General features: G+C 51.0%; 1 protein-coding gene across 2 annotated transcripts in view; it reads right to left on the bottom strand.

The window, feature by feature from the left end:
- TSPAN15 (tetraspanin 15) overlaps nt 1–10,081 on the bottom strand; it is a 49,661-nt gene extending 39,580 nt beyond the window's left edge. Inside the window, exon 1 of one of the 2 annotated variants that reach the window (XM_080687796.1) lies at nt 9,838–10,081. In XM_080687796.1, coding sequence (XP_080543922.1) covers nt 9,838–9,933 — 96 coding nt within the window. In that variant the 5' untranslated portion in view covers nt 9,934–10,081. The remainder of the gene's footprint in view (nt 1–9,837) is intronic. The other variant, XM_080687797.1, reaches the window with a different exon arrangement.
- Between the last annotated feature and the right edge of the window lie 11,304 nt (nt 10,082–21,385).

Here is a 21,385-nt window from a genome sequence, read left to right as displayed (position 1 = left end):
ACCCAGACTGGGCCCCGCCAACTCCTCCCCCACCACACACACACACACACACACACACACACACACACTCCTCCTCCTCCTCCTCCTCCTCCTCCTCCTCCCCTGGCCAACATGCTCTCTCACTTCTGGGCCCTCCCTCGGTGGTGCGCCTCTCCCAACGTGTACACTAAATTCCCAGCCCAGAGACTATCCACGTTGTCTGCAAGGCTGGGAACAGGACTCAACTGGAGAGAAAGTCGTCTTGGGAACCAGGCCAGTCCCGTCAGAATTCCCTCACAGCCACAGCTGTGAGCTGTGGTTTCCACTCCAGCTGCACATTAGATTCACCAGGGGAAGTTTAAAAGTGATGGGTGCCTAGGCCTCACTCTAGCCCAGCCGTGGGCAAACTACAGCCGTTCGGCTGTTCTATCCGGCCCGCGGAGCCGAAAGAGCGGAGGGTTCTCTTGCTCTCCCCTCCACTCCTTTGCTTTGAATTTATATTAGTTCACACAAACACTCCATCCATGCTTTTGTTCCGGCCCTCCGGTCCAGTTTAAGAACCCATTGTGGCCCTCGAGTCATAAAGTTTGCCCTCCCCTGCTAGCCGCATGGAATCTGAGAATGGGGCCTGGGCGTCTGTACTTATCAAATCCCCCAGGGAGGGAGGCTCCGAGTCACAGGCCAGGCCCACTGGGCTAGCAGTGGGTCACTCCCTAAGGTCTCAGAATTTGATGCCAGCCTTAGAAGCCCCACCCACTCCACTCAGGCCAGGAGACTTCACCCCAACCTGTGACAGGGTGGGATAGGGGCTAGCCTCCACCCACTGCCAAGCCCCCTCAGGACCCACAGCACCCGGCACACAATGGGTGTACAGGACCAACCGCCAGACCCCAAGCACCTCCGCAGTCCCCTGACACTGCACCAGCACAGCCTGTCCCTAGGACCGGAAACAGCCTGGGGAGGCTGTGTGACTGGTCCAAGGCCACACGCTGCATCCTGGGAGGGGTCTCCTGCAGGAAGGGGGCGGGCTCTGAGCCCTGACCAGGCCAAGGCTGTTTTCCTTCCACCCTCTGGGCAAATATTTACTTCCCTGCAGGCCAAGATGCAAGCACCTTCATTGGTGGGAAAGGCCCCTTTCAAAAAATTAAACACAACAGGCACCGTTTCCACAGGGAACAACTCTTGTTTCAGGGATGGATGCAAATGGTTGGTTGTGCCAGTCACAGCCCCTCAAGGCCTTAGTCTCCTCAGCGCCTGTCTGCCCAGCTCACAGGGCTTTTCTGAGGATCCGATGAGGTAAAGCAGTGGCAGGACTAGTACAAGATGGTGGCTCTTCCCGTGCCGCCGGCTCCCCAACCCCCTCACCACAGCCAGTGAGCTCCGGGCTCCTGCCCAGGGACGCAGCGCCTCCCAGCATCTGCGCTGACGCGGACAACACAAGACTCTGCTAAGAGGGCCCTGGAGGCATCTCCCCATCCAAGCTGGCCCCTGTGGCAGGGACAATGGTTAGCGCCTTTCCACAGACAAGGAAACTGAGGCACAGGGCATGGTCCGTGACTTGTCCATGGTCCTGCAGCCAATCAGACCTGGTCCATACCCCACCGCTCCCTCTGAGATGCTCTGCACAGGCCTTTTTATGGCTGGCTCCTTCTCACCCCTTGCACTCACTCCTTGAGCCTCAGCTCCTCCTAAAGGCCCCCCTTGACCACCCACCTAAAGCATGAGCTCCCACCTCTTCCCACTTCTCCCTAATTTCCTCTTTAGTACCTTTCACAAGCTTGTTCGTTTACTGGTTTGAGTGCCTTCCAAGGCCTGAACTAAGCTTTTCTTGTTTGTTTCCCAATAATTATCACAGTGCTGGGCACACACGTGGACGTCAGGAAAGCATTTGTGGCCCTGGCTGGATAGCTCAGTTCGTTAGTGTCATCCTGATACACCAAGGTCATGGGTTTACAGACTGAAGGGTCCCGGGTTCAATTCTGGTCAAGGGCACATACCTAGGTTGCAGGCTGGATCCCTGGCCTTGGTCAGGGCACATGCAGGAGGCAACCAATTGATATGTCTTTCTCACATTGATGTTTCTCTCTCTGTGTCTCTCCACCTCCCTCTCTCTCTAAAAATCAGTGCAAAAAAATATCCTCGGTGAGGATTAACAAAAACAACAAAAGAAAAGCAGGTTGTGGGTTTAATCCCTGGTCAGGGCATATACAAGAATCAACCAAATGCCCAGCCAGCGTGGCTCAGTGGTTCAGCATCAACCTATGAACCAGGAGGTCACAGTTCGATTCCCAGTCAGGGCACATGGGATCCCCAGTGGGGGATGTGCAGGAAGCAGCCAATCAATGATTCTCTCTCATCATTGATGTTCCTATCTCTCTCTCTCCCTCTCCCTTCCTCTCTGAAAAAAAAAAAAAATCAACCAATGAGTGGAACAAGTTGATGCCCCCCCCCCCCCGCCAAATCAATAAATAAAAATAAAAATTTTTAAAGAGAAAGAAAAGAAGAAAGAATTTAACTGAATATGCAAACAAATCGTCCCCACCCTGAAAAGAAAGGCAGGTCAAGACTGGACTCTCTTCCCTTCCACTAAGATGTTGATTCAAACCCACTCAGATCCAAAGGTTCATTCTGGGAAAGGTTTCTCTTTTCAATCTCGTGTCCTGGGCTTACCCAGAAGACATCATTCCCTGCATGTGGAGCCGGCTGGTACAGAAATTTCATTATCAGTTCCTTATCTGTTTACTGAGCCCCACCCCAGGTTGGCACTGTGAGTCACAGAGAGAAGAGGCACAGGGCAGCAGGGGGAGGAAGGAGGCAGGTCGTAACTCCAGCTTCTCAGGAACAAACAACCAAAGGCAGCAAGGTCCCAAGCCAGCCCCACAGCTTAACAATCCCTTCCTTCTGTGAGGGGTCACGCACAGAAGCCTAGACTGGGAGCAAAGAGACTTTCTCGGGCTCGCTTTGCTCATCTGGAAGATGAGTGATTGGAACGTCCTCCAAACCCCATCCAGGCCTGCTTCCTGGTCTTCTGGATTTTAAAGGCCTCATAGCCGGGCTGAGGGAGGGGATGGCCTCTCTGCCAGAGGCCCAAGCCCAGGCCCTCTGCTTCCAGGTCTTCTCTAACAGCCCATCAGGCATGGGGACCACTCCTCTAGTACAAAGGCTGCTCCTTTCTGCTTGGGTTTTACTCGTTTCTCTCTGAAATGCTTGCCTAGAACAAGAGGAAAATAGACTTGCCTAATGAGTCAAGCACACTTTTATTTTTTTAATTTAAGGAAGTAAAATACGTACATATACGTACAAGGAGATGTCCTGATGGGTGTTTGCCAACATGCTGCAGTGGTTCCCTCCCAATGTACTTAGGTGAATTGCTTGAAATTTCTTAGAACTATGTGTATACATATTTTCACAAAAACAATAAAGCTCTTTTCAAAAGTTGGAAATACCTGCTGGAAACTGAATCTACTTTCTTTTCCGCTTGGCTTCATTTAGTACTTAAGTGGAGGCCAAGTACCTGGCTCCTCCCAGAGTGCTGTCCTCTTACCCTGAGCCCTGAGCCCAGAGAGGACCACTCTTTCAGCAGAAGCAGGTGGCTAGGCAAGGTCATGGGGCCAATGAAGAAACTGGAGTCAGACAACCTGGGTCCTGGTCTTGGTCTGTCACTAACTTGTTGTGGGGTCTCAAGCACCTCACTTCCTCTTTCCAGGCCTCTGTTTTCTCCTCAATAAAAGGAAAAGGTCACACCTGGCTGGCGTGGCTCAGTGGTTGAGTGTCAACCTATGAACTAGGAGGTCACAGTTCGATTCCCCATTGGGACATATGCCCGAGTTGTGGGCTTGATCTCCAGTGCGGGGCATGCAGGAGGCAGCCAGTCAATGATTCTCTCTCATCATTGATGTTTCTATCTCTCTCTCCCTCTCCCTTTCTCCCTGAAATCAATATATTTTTTTAAAGGTCACACTAGAGGTGCCTTTAAGGGCCCTTCTCATTCTCAGTCTATGGCTCCTGAGCACCTCAAATAGTAGAGAGGAAGGTAGGAGAAAAAAGGCTAGCCCTTAAGGAGCTGATACAGTGTTTCTCATGTACCAGGCATTGTTCTTAGCATTTCTGATTTATTAATCCACGTAATGATCGTGGCAAGTCTCAGATTTTCATATCACTCAGTTGTACAAATAGGGCAAGTGAGGCACATGGAAGCTACTGCCTAAGTCACTCAGCCTATAAGGACCAGAATTGGGATTTGAACCGAGGCAGCCTGGTCCAGAGTCCACACTCTTACCCATTTGTTAAACTATAGGAATACTAGTGGCCTGGTGCACGAATTCGTGCACATTGAAAGGAAATTATTTAGAAGAAATATTTTAATATCGCTATTCGCCCCTTCTCTATAATAGAAGTGTCAACCAAATTCACAATTGACAATGACAGATTGAAACACATGTGTGCAACTGGTGCCAGTGAGAGCTTTATATGTATTGTGCATGCACGAGTCAACTTAGCCTTTTATAGATATAGAATAAACTTGCTTAATTAAACCTGCTTTCTGATTTAGTTAAACTTTTTCCAGCCCAGTTAAGCACCCCAACTTCTCTTTTAGGTAATTGTCAGCAACACAGCAGTAAATATCAACACGAAGCAGATTATTATTGTAAACCATGCAGGGAGAATAAAGGGTAAAATATTTAACTGCAGCAGTGTTTGACTATATTCTGTGCAGTGAGAAAACCTGAAGTCACTTTCAAGGTCCACCATTTCTTACTTCTTTTTAGTCAGGTCAAGTTTCCAAACTTTCTAAATCTTTGTTTTCCGACTAATGAAAAGAAAATAGGATTCCACCAAGTCTCCTATCTACCTACTTCAGGACTTCTGTGAGGATCAAACGAGATGAGGCATGGAAAAACGCTTCAGAGACATTTGGTTGAAGTGTGAAATGTTGTGTTCGTGGGCTGAAGAAACTGCAAGGAGGCTAGTCGTCGCTAGGGAGAGGAAGCCAGGCGTTGCTACATGATGTCATTACCCAGACGGACACTCAGCATATTAGCCTTTTATATATATAGATATAAGGAAACACAGGCCAAGCTATGATAACAGGGTCCATGCTTGGACAAAGGAAAGCAAAGTTAATATCGTCTCTAACACATTACCTTCACTGCTTACCCACATCCACTTCCTTCCCACTAACCCCCCTAAGTTCTTTTCTTACTAATATTACTACTAATATTCCCAGAGTGACAGTGTCTCCATGATCAGCCCTGCCCGCTTCGCAAATTCAAGACCTCAGCAACATCTAACCACTGCTGGCTCCACACCCTGCTCAGCCTCTAATCCAGGCACCGCCATCTCAAATCCTTACTTAAAAGACACAGATTTGGACTCAGCCACCCCAATGCAACAGGCCTTCCCTGAGCACCTACTGGGTGCCCAGTCCCGAGACCAGCATTTGGAAGAAGATATGAATGAGCCACACCCTGACCTCCAGGAGCCCACAGTCCAGCAAGGAAAAACAGTCATGTAAACGGATCTCTAGACTACCCTGCGGTGAGTGCTAAAAATAGAGGTGTGTCCCCAATGGGCTGAGGGCACATGTGTCAGAATGATTCACCCTGCATGATGGGAAGAGTTGGTTCCAAGCGCCTCTGGGTGAGCTCATTGCTCATGGAGAATCCTCAGCAACCTACCAGAAGGAGCAATGAACTGGGGGTGTGGACACCCAAGGGTTCATGCCAACTTCGCTGAGCAGCCATGAAATATGTCCTCTCTGGGCCCTTAGGTCCCCCTATGAAAGCAAGAGGGCCCCCAGAGTGGCAGGAGATCACTGTAAGTGGTTCAAGGTGCAACTCATATTGACTCATGGGCAGAAAAGTTCTCATTGCTCACTTCCCTTCCAACCCTCCCCATCGTATAAAGGAGCAAATCTCAGCTTTGGTGCCAGTTTGTCTTTAAGCCTCTGAAACACTTGCCAAACTGCTTTTTGAATAGAGAGGGCAGGCCTCAGGTTCACAGCCTACCGCACTCATAATATCTAGCTAGGACTTAATAACATTGGTTTCCTTGCACTGTACTTATTATAACCGTTACCTACTATATTTAATGAGGGAATATTATTTTCCCATCGGTAGTAGTGTATAAACCCTTCTTTTAAAAACAAACTGAAGTTTAAAAAGTGAGTTCATTTACAGATATACAGCAAAGAACGTTACAGTTGGTAAAACCTCTATGTGGAACAAGTTAACACTGTCAACCTTGTAAGCACATACAAAATGAGACAAAGCTGTCCAATGCTATTGGACATTCAGTAGTGATTACCACAAGGGGGGCTCTGGCTTCTGCTGTCCATTCTGCTGGTTGTCCTGGGAGCTCATTATACAGGTGTGTTCACTTTGTAAAAATCCATCAAGCTGCATACACTTATTTTTTAAAATATATTTTTATTGATTTCAGAGAGGAAGAGAGAGATAGAAACATCAATGATGAGAATCATTGATGGGCTGCCTCCTGCACGCCCCACACTGGGGATCGAGCCCGCAACCCGGGCATGTGCCCTTGACCGGAATCGAACCTGGGACCCTTCAGTACACAGGCTGATGCTCTATCCACTGAGCCAAACCAGGTAGGGCTGCATACACTTATGATTGGTGCTTTTCTGAATGTATATTATACATTCACATAACCTTTAACCCAGAAATTCCACTTCCGGAAATTAACCCACAGACATGCACACATATGTGCAAAGCAACACATTCGAAGATGCTCACTGCAGCTCTGTTTACAGTAACTAGAAATTGGAAACAACCTGAGTTCCCCAGCTGGAGACTGATTGAATAAATTTTGGCATCGCCTACAGTGACTTCTATGTGGCCATCAAACAGAATAAGGCAACCCTTAGCAGAGTTTCAAATTTTACATGGATTTAAATGTAAATGAAGACGTAAGGGGCAGGACTGTGTGCTTGTGGAAAAACAAGAATATAGTATATGCCCATGTAGGTGTCTCAGGCATCCCATGGTAGGTATCAGCTCAGAAGAGAATCACAAGAAACTGATAATAGATGTCCCCGCTGGACAGTGCAGGTCAGGGGAGAGGGGTAGGAGGGAGATTTATCACCGATAACCACTCTTTTGTATTTATAAATATTGTACAATGCCTTTATTGATAATAAGTTTTAAAGCAAAGAGTCTTACAGAAGGTCCATGGTTATGGTAAAAATTATGGCTCCTTCCAGACCTAAAGGCTGAGATGAAAGTGTTAGCACTTTGGGCTTATAAAGCAAGTAACCCTTGGCACCACTCCTCCTCCCGAGGGATGGAACCAGGCATAATGGGCTTTCCTGTAATGATGTCCAATTAACAGCAAACCCAGACTCCAACAAATTACTTACTCACACTGGGCTTCCGCCCTGCAGTCAAACTCTGGCACCTGGAGCTGCCCAGGCAGAGTTGGCAGGTGGCTGAGTTCTTGGCATGGGTGGGGAGATTTTTAAGCAGAAATAACTCCAGGGATGGGAAGTCAAGGGCTTGGTAAGGTGAGCTCAGTTGGCTGGAGAGGAAGGATTCCGAGTTCTGAGTCCCACCCTGACCCAAGAGAAGAAGCAAAGCCAGGGCCGTAAGGTGGTCTTCTCTCTGGGCTGCAGGAGACAATGGCAGAACAAGGCCTTGAAAATTCAAGATTGGTTTGTTTCTATTATTGATGTTAGAGGGGGGGGGGGGAGAGAGAAACATCAATGTGAGAGAGATACATTGATCGGTTGCCTTCCGAATATGCCCAGACCAGGATTTGAACCTGCAACCTAGGTATGTGCCCTGACCAGGAATTTGCCCTGAACAGGACTCAAACCACAGGATGACGCTCCAACCAACTGCGCCACACCAGCTAGGGCAAGCTTAGTGTAATGGTATAACTTTCTTTTGTACAGCACTTGGCTTGCCCCCATGTCACTCTCTCCTCACATCACTGATCCTAAAAACAGTCCAAGGTGCTGTGCAGCACAGTATCAGTCATCCAGTTTATAGATGGGAAAATGGAGGTACAAGGAGGTTAAGAGGCTGGTCAGTGATTACATATGGAGAGAAGGGGTGAGGCCAGAAACGGAACCCCCACCTTCTGACTCCTGGTCTTCCCTATTTTCCCACCTCCACACCCATCAATTTTAGCCTTCCCTCCTTCAACTCGGACCTTTTGAGAGGAGAGCTCCTGAGGCCAGACAAGCAAGGGGCAGGCAAAGAACCCCAGAATCAGAACCGAGGGGCCCGTGAGACCATCTCGCCCAGCAGTTTTCAACCTTGAGTACACACTAACATTACCTGGAGAGCTTAAATACGGTAAGTTAAAATAAATACCCAGGCCCAGGCATCGGTAGTGTTTTTAAACCTCTCTACTTGACTCTGATGCAACATTGAATGAGAGCCCAAATCACCCCCATCTCAAGCCCACATTCACCCTGCTGCCTCCCTGCAGTTTCCACCCACATGTCTATGCTCATCCTCTGGCCCTCAAACATACTGCTCCTCCCTCTTCCACATTATGTAGTGTCCGAGACCTGGACTGGGAGCTGGGCTCACCTAGTTTTCTAGATGGGCAAGTCCCTTAACAGCTCTGAGGCTCCCAATAGAATGTGACTGGCTTAAGGTCTCCCAGTGAGTCAGGGACAGAACAAGCCTGGAATCTGGATCTCTTGACCACTAGGCCAGGTCACATCTGCAGAGGGGGCACAGGTGGCAGATCTGACGGTTCCTGCCAGTAGAATAGACCCAGGGAGAGGCCGAGGGGGAGACAGGAGTGCGCATGAGTTTGGGGGGTGGGTGTCAGTGACTTCCTCTGCCCTTTCTGGGAAAGTCTGCCCTATGGCACACTGGGGGTGAGGGCCTAGTCTACACTGGCAGGCCTGGAATTGGACTGTAGACAGATGTCTTCATTTCTAAGTGGGGGGCAGCCTAGTCTGAAATCTCCACAAAGAAGTCCAGTCTCTTGGGGACATTTTACCAGGAGGACCCAGTTTCCTTGCCCACAAAAGGGCTTGCACTTCTTGAGCTCTTCACTGATCCCTGTGCTAAGCATGTACTCGGCCTACTTCATTTAAGCTCCACAACCATCCTAAACGTTGAATATAATTAGTCTCCATTTACAAGTGTGGTAACGAGTTGAAGGAACTTCCCCAAGATCCCTCAGCTAGAAAGTGGTATCAGCAGGATTCGAAGTCCGGTTCATGTCCAACGACTACCATCCTGCCCCCAACAAGACAGAAGAGGAGGTAAAGCTCAGTGGGTGTGGAAGTTGTTACTAAGCACCTAAGAGTGACCCGAGACCTTCCCAGATGCCATCTGGTGGAACCCTCCCAACCATGGGGGTTGCGGGGGGGGGGGGGGGGGTGCGCCAAGGCACGCATGTCCTCCTGGTACATCCTCCTTCCACTCAGAGGAAACCAAGAGCAGCGGGGAAGCATCTTGCTCAGGGGCATCAGCAAGTAAATAGTGGGAACCTGGCCGGGAGTCCAGAGCCACAAAGCCTCCTCCACAGGCTAATGGGGAGGGAAACTCAATAACACCCGGCAGGCGGGGTGGGGGTGGTCGAGGCCCACGCGGGAGCCAAGGCCTACCCGCCCAGGGGATGCGAAGGGACACTGAGGACCAAACGGCGGTCAAGTGCACACAGGTGAGCTAGGTGGTGCTCCTTCGTTGTAGCCAACTAGCTCTAACGATCCCGACCAGGAGGCTGAAATGCAGGCTGAGCCAGAATTTCCCAGTTTCCAGAAAGAGTGGGACGAGGAGCAGCCAAGTCTGGACGCAGTCCCGGGCTCGGCGTAGGGGCGGTCAAGGGAGGGTGCCCCCACTTCCATCCCAGGGCCCTACTGGGGTCACTCACCCAGAACACTGTGGAGTAAATGACGAGCGAAAACTTGAGCCAGAGGTAGGAGAGGCGCGCGCAGTAGCGCACCTGCTCCGAGTCCCCGCGGGGCATCCTGGGCACACGGGGCGCGGGGCTCGGGGCTCCCGACTTGGTCCCTGGCAGCGAGCAGCCCCACCTGCGGCTGCCAGCCGGGCGTCCCGCCCCGCCCCGCCACCGTCGCTCGCTCCGGGACTGACACCAGCGAGCCGCAATCACAGCCCGGCCCGGGACCAGCAAGCCCCAGCGGCCAATGGGCTCGAGGCACTGGCCCAGCCTCCGGGAGGGGCGGGATGAGGGCGGGGCTACAGCCGGAGACCCAGACTAGGAGAAAGGAGGGGAGGGGGCGAGGTTCTTGCAAAGGAGGTCGCGTGCAACTCTAAAAATGCCTGTACCCGTGGGGCGTGAGAAATGTGTACAGCGGAACTGTAGGGAGAGAGCGAGCGTGCCTAATCAGGGGTACATAGGAAAATGCACACTTTCCACAATGGTCAAGAGGGAAGACTATGGGAATAGGGCAGGACTAACCGCTCAAGTGCTAAAATGTTCAAGATGTGAAATGTAATAAGGAAGTGGAGTTGCTCAGCCTGAGGAGGGCGGAGAGCCCGGTCTAGCAGACTAGGGTGGTGGGGCTAAAGGGCCCCCCATGGAGCCGGGACCCTGAGTTTCCTTTCCTAACAGACCCCTTTTCCCCAACCAGTCTCTGGGAATCCCCTTCTCAGTGGCCAGGTGAGATCCCAACCCTGCTCTCCCAGAAGCCCTCCTCCACACCCATCCGGAGGCCGGGTTAGCGGCCCCCTTCCTTGCACACTCAGCCCAGGTCTGACCCAGCCTCTTCCCACCAGGCCTTCCTCTGCCTGGAGCCAGACCTGACTGGGTGACTCTCCCACAGCTAGATGGCCCCAGCTTGACTCGCTGCTGTTTCCTTGCTTTCCAGGCCATCAGCCTGGGAGTCCATCTGTGTTTGTTGCTTTTGTAATTAAATGTGTGGCCCAGAGGTCACGCAAGGCAGTGCTGGGTGGGTCCCTGGTGGTGACTGCAGGAATGGCACCCTTGTCCTGGTCCCTTGTTGTGGACTCCCAAGCCTCCTGCACACACAGACTCCCAGAGGGAGACTGACACTTGGCCAGCCCAACTCCCAGGCTCTGCCCTGGAAGGAAGAAAGTAAGGCTGGGGGTGGGAAGGGAGCCCTCCCCCTATCCTGAAGGGTTAAAGGGAACTCAAGTTTCTTGGTGCAAAGGAGCCGGCTCTGTAAGGGCCCCTTGGGTAGAGACATGGAACCAGGGACTGCTGCAGGTTACCGTCAGATGAATAACCAAGGTCCAAGAAAACCTCTCACCACAGTGTTCGAAGTTGTCCTTTTGCTGGCGGTGGTCGTAACGGTACCAGGTGTTAGACCAGTGGGGTCAGACCAGACCTGGGGTCAGCAACCTCAGTACTTGAGTTCTGGCTAGGAAAGAATTCAGAGTTCTCTCAAACTATAAGAGGACATTTATTTAGAAAATCACAGAAATGGAAGTAATTCGTAGAAGAAATGAGCTGAGGAAACGTTACAGAGGCAAAGAAAGGGCCCTTGGAGCTTAGAAGTGAGGACGGTAAAGGTGCTGTGCCTGGGGAACGGGAAAGGGAACGGCAGGGCCTGCTCCGGGAGGTCCTTCCTCCTCAGGGTTTTGAGGGTGGAGATTTTAGGGGCGGTCCCAGGGGGAATAGCTTACTAGAGTCCAGTGGTCGGCAAACTCATTAGTCAACAGAGCCAAATATCAACAGTACAACGATTGAAATTTCTTTTGAGAGCCAAATTTTTTAAACTTAAACTTCTTCTAACGCCACTTCTTCAAAATAGACTCGCCCAGGCCATGGTATTTTGTGGAAGAGCCACACTCAAGGGGCCAAAGAACCGCTTGTGGCTTGTGAGCCACAGTTTGCCGACCACGGTACTAGACGATTCAGCAGCTTCTCAGGTGTGTCTTTTCAAGGTCTAGGTCTCCACTGATTGATTGGTCGGAGCCAGGGCAAGGGGTCATTATCCAATGCAGCTGGTCCTGAGGTCAGCTTTGGCCTCGCTTGTCTGGTTTTGCAGCTTTTCTGGGCTTGGAGCTGAAATACAACTGAGGTCTTGATGTCATCTCTAGGAAGGAAAAGTCAGGAGGTCCAAATGGCATGACCAGTGATATGCTAGAGAGGAAACGTCACCCTGGGGACCAGGCCCCCACCCTGTCTTTGTCCTTTGCTAGGCACCCAGGGCTTTCCACCCTGGTGACCTGGCCCATAGTCCTCGCCCTGCTCATGTCTGTCTAACTGCCCACCACACTTTCTGTCCTTTGAGGAGGAGGAAATTAACTCCTTATCCTTCTTTGCTAATTAATAAGCCATGAATATTACTGGTACACTTATTATGGCATTCTCTATGCTAGTAGTTTCCTTCACCCAGCCCTGCAGAGCCAGTCTTATACCCACTCTTGGAGGCTTTGGTCTCTACCCCCTGGAGTGCTAGTTCAGCACCTTGTCCCCTGAGGGATTAGTCTGTCTCCCTCTCCCTGGGGATTAGCCTCCTAGCGCACCCCCCCCCCCCGCCCCCAACACACACACACACACACACACACACACACACACACACATCTGAACCCTGTAAGGTGCCCTGGAAAACAAAGCTGAGACACTCCTGCAGAGGGAGCCTGGAGCTCTTTGGGGCTGGCACAGCCTTCCCTGGGCTCCTGAGCTACTTTGTTGTCCCTCCCCACCCCCAACCTGAACCCCAAGTGCTAAGGGCTGCCCCTCAGCCATATTTGCAAACACTGAGACCTCAGAAGTGACAACCTATTTTCAACTTTTTCCTCCTTTTGCCAGGAGCTCTGGGCTGGCGGTCAGCAGGTCTGCTGCCAATCCTGGTTTTGCCATTAACTTTTAGTAAGACTGTTAGAACACGTGGCATAGATATTGTGACATACAGGTGTGAGTGTGACCCCGGCTGCAGATTAGAATCACCTGGTGAACTTTAAATGTGTCTTGATCTCCAGACCCCATCCCAGTCAAATCAGAATTTCAACCTACCGGTGCCTGGGAATCAGTGTTCTTTTAAAGGTCCTGAGTACTTTCTAAAGTGCAGCCAGGACTAAGCATCACTGGTGTAGAGGTAGTCATGAGGGTGAGGTGGTCAGCCAGCATTTTATCAGAAGGTCACACACCAGAGGTCACAGCCTATCCAGCAGTATGCTGATAAATGTTTAATAACTGTCACTCCATGGGGGAGGACGCTGTTACCAATTTCCATAGTGTAAATACTTTTACTGTATCTGATTTCACATTTCCAACTCGAAATAAATTAACCTGGGAGTTAAAGAAACATACACGGTCACACACAATCAGTTTAGCCACCTCTACAGCTCTCCATGTCTACATCCACCCTCACCCCACCCCCAACCTTTACTGATTAGCATAGAGAATGCCACAATGAGTGTATGAGTAATATTCATGGATTATTAATTGGCATAACAGGTATTAGAAATGAACTCTCCTTTGGTGAAATTAGTAGTATTCAAGCTGTGTGGATTGGCTAAAATGGTTTGGGGTCACCACTAATTCTTTGTTCAGAGTAAAAGAATCTCAGCCCTAACGGGTGTGGCTCATTGGTTGAGCTGTGTCCCATACACCAAAAGGTCACCCATTTGATTCCGGGTCAGGGCACATTCCCTGGTTATGGGCTCCTCTCCAATAAGGGGCCTGCAGGAGGCAGCCGGTTAATGTTTCTCCCTCTAAAAAGTCCATAAAAACATTTTTAAAAGAAAAAATCACTTAGGGATGATGCACCGAGTTGAACCCTTGAGGGATCCCAGGTTCCACGGCATTCTGGTTGCCTGATGTGACCATCAGTCTAACCGAACCCTGCCTCTACACTGCTGTATCTTCCTTGAGTGGACCTTTATTGCAAGGTGGTCGAGCACCTAGAAGGACCCAGAGCTGGGCCTTCCCTGACTTTACAGAACAGATTATATGAATCAGTTTTGTGGCTACTTGCTAATAAATGTTTGTTTCATCGATATTTGTATGGGCAACAGAATTTGTTCTGAGATCTGCTTCCATGATAACTTGGCAGGCAGCTTGCAGGGTGAAATAACTAACCCTCACTTTTAGTAGCTACTGCTGTGCATGGAAAGGAACCTCAGGATTGGGTCTGACCAACTTGGCTTGCGTGTTTGCATTCGTGCCGCTGGACAAGTGACTCCGTCTGTGCCTCTGTTTCCCCATGTGTGAGACCATGAGGTTGCACTGTTTCTCTTCCAGCTCTAAAAGTCTCAGCTACAGTCCTCACAGTCAAGTCTGTCAACAAAGGATACTGAGCTTTGCCTATGTCAGGCCCTGCTCCAGGCTCTGGGCACACCGCTGTAAACAAGATAGACAAGAGCTTCTGTCCGGGAGTGCAGGGCTGTGGGGACATGCAACATGTGCAAAACAAACACATGCCCTGGCCGGTGTGGCTCAGCTGGATGGACTGTCATCCTGTGCACCGGGAGGTCCTGGGTTCTATTTCCAGTCAGGGCACACATCTGGGTTGTGGGTTCAATTCCCAGTGGGGGCACGTATGGGAGGCAACTGGTCGATGTATCTCTTTCACTTCAATGTTTCTCTCTCTCTCTCTCTCTCTCTCTCTCTCTCTCTCTCTCTCTCTCTCCCTCTCTCTCTCTCTCTCTCTCTCTCCCTCCCTCCCTCTCTAAAATCAATTTTAAAAGAACATACATGAAAGGGTAGTTGCAGGCACTGACATGTGCTAAGGATCTGGGAGAAGAGCTTCCAAGTGAAAGAAGCCGCAGTGCAAAGGCCATGAGAGAGGAAAACACTTGGTGAGATCCCTGGGGCTCACGCAAGGGATCAAGGGAGAGTAGAAGGGGGTGAGGTCAGAGACAGGGGCAGAAGCCTCGTAGCTTTGATAAACGGTATAGATGGATGTATTTCCAGTTTCCAGGAGAGTCACTGGTAGGTTTTAAGCTGGGACCTGATACAGAATCTGATTTATGCTTCAGGAGGCTGCTGCATGGAGGATGGACAAGAGGGGGCTGGGGCTGGGTCTGGGAGGGGAGGAAAGCTGGTGGGGAAGCCATTGCAGCATCCCAGAGCTGAAGGCTGTGGCTTGGACTAGGGACACAGCACTGGAAATGGTGACAAGGGCTATCGCTTAGAGATAGAGCCAGCAGGGCTTGCTGACAGAGTGGGTGTGGAATGTGAGGGAAAGAGAAACCATCCCGAGTGTTTTTGCCTTGAGCAACTAGCTAGATGTTGCTGTCCTTTATGAATGCGAGGAAGATCTGAAAGTGAGGGCATGGGAGGAGGCTGGGTCAAAAATTACTTTGGCCATTTTTTGAGATATCTTTTCAAAATCCAACTAGATTTGACCAGGGAACTCAGAGATGAAGGTTAGGGGTTAGACGACATAAATTTGAGTCATCAGATCCATTTAAATCCTGGGCCTACGACGTGCGATCATTGAGGGAGAAAATGTAGCAAGAGAAGAGAAGACAATACAGACAGACCCCAGGGTGCTCCAACACGAGAGAATGAGGGGATGGCAAAGGAAACCAACAAGGTCCAGCTGCTGATGTAGAAGGACAATGAGGCCGGGGAGGTGACAGGAATGTCTGGAGAAGAAAAGGCTTCAGGGAGTTAAAAGAGATGCGTCATAGGACTTAGTGTCCTGGGAACTCGCCTTAATACACCGAGGCTGCAGTTATGTCCTGAGAGGTCAAGTGGGAGCAGAACAGAGAATTGACCGTCAGCTTTGCAAGATGCGGTCATTGGTGACTTTCAATGGTGCAATGGAGACAAAATCTGATTGAAGTGGATAGAGGAGAGAAAGGAAGGGGAAGAAATAGAGGAGGAAAGTACAGATAACACAGGGGTGTGCACTCCCAGGCAGGTGTAGGAAACCATCTACGTGGGCGGGACTGCGAAGGTGGAATTCTTCCCAACCCACCAAACAGCCTCTCGGGCCAAATATGCAAGAGTTAGTCTCTATGTTGGAGATTTCAAATGGCCAGGAATTCATAGCCGCATATCCGTTGTTAAAGAACAAAATTCAATGGAGCAAATTTGAAGATCTAATTGACTTTATTAAGTGATTCATGGATTGGCTTTATTAAGCGATTCATGAACCAGAAGAACACTTGAGGAATTGTACAAAATGGAAGTTGTACAAAAAGAGGTTGGGACTAAGTTAAAAGAGGGGATTACTTCGGGCAAGGGCAGCTTCCCATCAGATTACCTCACTGGTGAGCATCAGGGAATTCCAGGCTGATGGGTTTTAAATTCCACTCCAGGGAACGGCCGACTCTCCAGTTAGGTTAGTTACTACTCTTAGCTTGGTGATGTGGCTCAGCGAAAGTGACTCCACTTTGGCCCATTGTTTCTTTTTTTAATAACAGGAGGCGGATCTGCCTCCCCACCTCTTGAATCCAGGCTGGCTCTTTGACTTGCTTTCACCAATACAATGTGAGCGTAGTGCGTCTGAGTCCCAAGCCTAGGAATCAAGAGGCCTTACGCTCCGCTTTGTGCCCCCTTGAATGCTGCTGCCGTGAGAACAAAGGTGAGCTAGTCTGCTGGAGAGACCTCCAGTGGTGGAACCAAGGTTCCTGGCTGACAGCCACCAGCTAGCAGACCCGTGAGTGAAGCCACCTTAGACCATCCAGCCCTCACCCCCAAGAGCTGATTCTATCTACTCAAATGAGTCCTGGCATGACTGGCTGAGCCCAGCCCACATGCACCCACCTAGAATCATGAACTAATATGTCATTGTTGTTTTAAGGCACGAAATTCTAGAGTGGTTTGTTTTAGAGCAAAAGCTAACCGGTCAGTCTTAGAGTCAGAAAACAAATAAAAACCACCAACTCACATACTTATTCCCTTTTTTCATCTTCCTCCAATTCTTCCCCCAAAGTATTGCACTTTTGTTTTTCTAATTGATTTTGAGAGAGAGAGAGAGAGAGAGAGAGAGAGAGAGAGAGAGAGAGAGAGAGAGAGAGAGGCCAGAGTGTGTCTCCAGGAGGGACGGATACTCAGCCCTCCTCAACTATATTTAGCCATGCAGCTAGCTCTGTTTCCCAAGGCGCCCGCTGCTGTCATCTCACAGCACTAGCATCCCTCGGATGTCCTTTTGGAAATGCTGCCCCATGGGACTGGCTTCTAATTTTTTTTAGTGGAAAGTGACCTCCTAAAGTTATATGCCATGTACTGAACAGGAGAATAAAAAGCAACAGAGATTTTTTTCTGTTTTGCGTCTGACTTTGCAAAATTACCGAACTTCCTCTGCTGTGGTTGTCAGATAACCAGATCTGTCTGTGATCATACCTCCTAGGGCCCTGCAGGGGGTGACGCTGGGGTCCAAGGGATTCTGGGAAAGAGCCCCCAAGGAAAGCCAAATGCTCATTACTCAGAGCAGCCTGGGTCACTCCAGAGGTTTTTCATCCTGAAGAGGTGCCTCTAAAAGGTTTGCTCCTTCTGGCCCCTCTCCCTGCTCCCCATCACTGCCCCCACAGAAGGCTGACTGCCCTAGACCCCTCTCTTTGCATCCCGTAATCTTTCTCTTACCCTTGGCTGCTGGACACCCCTCCTTGAGCCCCCAATCCCAGGACTGTTTCTGGGGCCTCCAAGTCACCTAGGCGCCCACTGTGCTCTGCCCCTTCCCACCCTGTTCTTCTTGAAACCTGATCCTGGACCAGCTGTGTAAATGTGTCCTCCCACAGAGGTCAGCCAGACCTGCCTTCCTACTGCCCCGTGCTGCCAGGCTGCCCCTGACCAGCTGCCTAGAGCAGACGTCCTCAGGGGCAGCTGTGGGTGTGTGGTAGGGGACTGGGGAAGACACATGTTAGTAACCTAACTGAGTGGTCACAGGAACTATCACTGAATAATAGCACAGCCCTGCCATGGAGCCCTGTGCAGCCACTGAAAGTGAGGTGGGGGGTCACTAGGGTGGGTGGTGGGGGTAGAGGGGTTAATGGTGGGGCAAAGGGAAGACACCTATAATACTTTCAACAATAAAGATAAATTAAAAAGAAAGTTATGTGGGAAGCATTGAGTATTGAGGGAATTCATCTTCATACACTGAGACTGTCTGTTTGGGGACCGGGTGGGGCCTAAATCAGGTTCTTCTGGTTCTGAGACCAGCAAGGCTTTCTGGGCCTCCATCCCCAGGGATGGGTTGGGGAACAGGAGCAGGAGCAGTAAGTAGCACAGGAGAAGCTGTTGTTGACCTTCAGAAGGAGACACCTGCAGAATCCTGGGGAAGGTGCCCACCTCTCCCCCATCAGAGCCCAGAGGACCAAGCTGGGAGGTCCCCGATCTGGCGAGTAGGAGGGTCCTACAGGGAATAGTCAGTCCAGGCTCGATCCCAGGGCTGGGAGTGAGGTCAGAGCCCAAGAGGCTCTGTCTGCTGAGCCCCGTGAGACTTTTTGAAAGGGGACAGGCTCTGAATGCACATTGCCTTCGGATGATAGACGGACGCATGAGTTAGGAGCAGCCCAGCAGTCATTCAGTATTGGGGCGCTGGGATCCAGGTGAGGAGGGACTGTGGGAACCAGAAGGCCTATTTCATGATATGATTGGGGAGGGGAGGAGGAGTGGAGCAGGATACCCAGTGGCAAGTTCAATATGATCATAGATTTCCCCCAAATGTACTGCCCCGCCACGTGTAGGGTGTGAGGTCAGATATACACTGAGTGGTCAGATTATTATGATCTCTGAACGCATAATAATCTGGCCACTCAGTGTATATATATTAGAGGACTGGTGCATGAATTCGTGCATGGGTGGGGTCCAGCCAGCCTGGCCAGGGGGAGGGGACATGGGCAGTTGGCCAGTCTGCCTGCTGGTCAAACTCCTGGTCGAGGGGACAATTTGCATATTAGCCTTTTATTATATAGGATATACACTGAGTGGCCAGATTATGCATTCAGAGATCATAATAATCTGGCCACCCAATGTATATGAAAGACGGGCTCTGTTTAGAGAAGAAGTGGGAGGGCTTCTTCTTAATGAGACACCAGCAGGTGTCTAGTCGTTTTCTGTACAACCTGGTTTCCCAGCCTTGATGTCTCCACCGTCTTTGGGACCTTTTCCTTCCTCATCAAGTGGCGGGTCCTGTGGCTACATGTCCCTGAAGATGGCACGAGGCTTGGCCCGTTCAGCACATGACCTTCAGCTCTCCCAGAAACCCCGAGTGACTGCAGATGGAAGTCTTGGCTCCAGACCTGCGGGCACCAGCCACGCCCTTGCCTCACACTTGGCTCCCAGGGCGACTGGGAGAGAATCCTCACCAGGGTCCTACCCTGGGACCCCAACGGTGCGTGGGCCTCTTCCTCCCCTCTCTCGCCTTCTGCATCCCTAGGAGAGAAGCAGATGCCCTGGCAAGATGTTTCCTCTCTCTGCCCACAGCTGACGGCGTTTCGTGGCACATGGTACGTCCAGTTTTAAAACTGGAACAGTTCCTAGAAACCGTAAGAGTTTGCCTGGAGCTGGGGGTTTGCTGGGATGCAGGACATTTGCTGCTGAAACCGGCAAAGTCCCGTACAAAACCAGGACAAGCATGTCACTCCTTCTCCCCAGCCCTCCCGCCATCTCCCAGATGTGCAGGGGAGGGCAGCAGCCAGTCGTGAGAGAGCCTCGGGCGGTGCCCTCTGAGGGAGGTGAGAGCAGGGGGAGGGAGGACTCGGGATGGGACCAGTGCCCTCAGCTGTGTGAAGGCGGGCATGAAGGAGAAGGGGGTGCCGTGGGACAGAAGTGGGACCAGTGGGACATATTGCAGGAGAGCTGGGCTCCCTGAAGCAGCACTGGGTTGTGAAAACATTTGATTCACTCAGGAGGTGGGGTCGGGGGCAGGGGGGCGGCACGTGCCACATGCCAGCCCTACCACATGCAGGCAAACCCTGCATGAGGACCCTGGGAACGCTAGTGACCCTCTCAGAACACCTGTGCCCTCTGTGACATGGGACCTTCAAGGTAACCAAATGAAATTATCAAGCACTGTACCTAGAACAAAGCTGGAACTACTAGTAAATAACTGTGAGTCTCATCTGCCAACAGCTGACACACCTCTGTCCAGTCCAACGGGGATGGACCAGAACCACTGGACAGGGGGTGGGCAACAGCGCGGAGACCACAGAACCGCTTCCCTCTCCTCACGGCCCAGGCGCTGGCCCTGTGCCTCCACCCACCTCCTAAGACATTTGTCCTCTGCTGACTTTCTCCATCAAAACTTTTTGCAGCCACCTACCCATGCGGTTGGGGAGGGATTCATGTCCCCCAGCATGAATGAGAAAAGAGAGAGGTTAGGGGAGCGGTCGCCAGCTGACACAAGGCTCAGCAGCTGCCTCGGTCCTCACAGCCCCAGCTTCGTCCGGAAGGACGTCCAGTCTAATTAGCATATTACGCTTTTATTATTATAGATTCCATGCCCTTTTCTAACGGTATACTGTATTGCACAATAAAAAGTTTGATAAAAGAAAATTGTTCTCTTATTTTACTTCGCATTTCCCTGAGGATTAGTGAGGTCGAGTGTATTTTTACATATTGACCAGCCATTTATAGTTCTACCAATTCCCTGTTTTCTGCCTTGCACACCCTTCAAGTCGCTCATGGATTAAGTGGGCAATGCCGAGGCTGACAGGCTGAAACAGTGCCATCCCCACCTCTTCTCCCCACGGGATCCCAGGCTGGTCTCACAGAGGAAGGGTCATGGAGCGGGTCACCAGCGGGGGTTGGCCTTGGTGGGGCCCAGCCGGGAACTCTGGGAAAGCAGCGTGGGAACACTGGCTGACGGGGTGCTGGGCAGTGGCGGGGCACCCAGGCTTCACTCAGGAGGGAGTGCAGCTGCTTCCAGGGGCTGTGCTGCTGGGGGAGGAGGGACGCCTCAGGTTCCCTCAGGCTCCCGGGCCATCCGAAGGTGCCCGGAATGGGGGCTGGGGAGCCCCTAGGTCGGTCTGGACTTGATCCTGTAGCTATGAGGAAAGGAGGGAGGGCTTGGAGCACTCAGAAACACCCATCCACCTGCTGGTCTACGCCAGGAAACGTTTACGGGCCGAGTCCTGCCATGTCCTGGTTGCTGTGGGACCCCCAGCAGCCCTTACGGGTGGACTTCACAGTTTACAGGTCACAAAGCACTTTCACCCACACATTAAAGCACTTCCCACTCCTACATTTACTTAAATGTGGGCCCCTTCTCCACTAGATTGCCAGCACCGTGAGGCAAAGACCGTCTTACCACCGTGGTATCTGGGTGCCTGGCAGGGTGCTGGGCACATGTAGCTGCTCATTAAACACGGAAGCCACAGGTCAGCTGCCTTTGGCCACGAGGGCTGACTCTGCTTGTAGCCCGATTCAGGCTGCAGAGTTCTGCCCTTCTTCTCCAGGAGTCCAGCGACCCAGGCACTTGAAGGAAACTGTAGGGTCACCAGGAGGGTCAGTTCTCTTCTCTGAGACTTTCTGACTCCTTTCTCCTACTTCCTGTATTTTCCCTCAGGCATTTCGACTTCCCCTTTCCTGTTTG

Source organism: Plecotus auritus, assembly GCF_963455305.1.
Source record: "Plecotus auritus genome assembly, chromosome: 9".
Classification (NCBI taxonomy): domain Eukaryota; kingdom Metazoa; phylum Chordata; class Mammalia; order Chiroptera; family Vespertilionidae; genus Plecotus; species Plecotus auritus.
The sequence above is the reverse complement of the archived record's forward strand: the minus strand, read 5'-3'. Positions and strand labels throughout refer to the sequence as shown.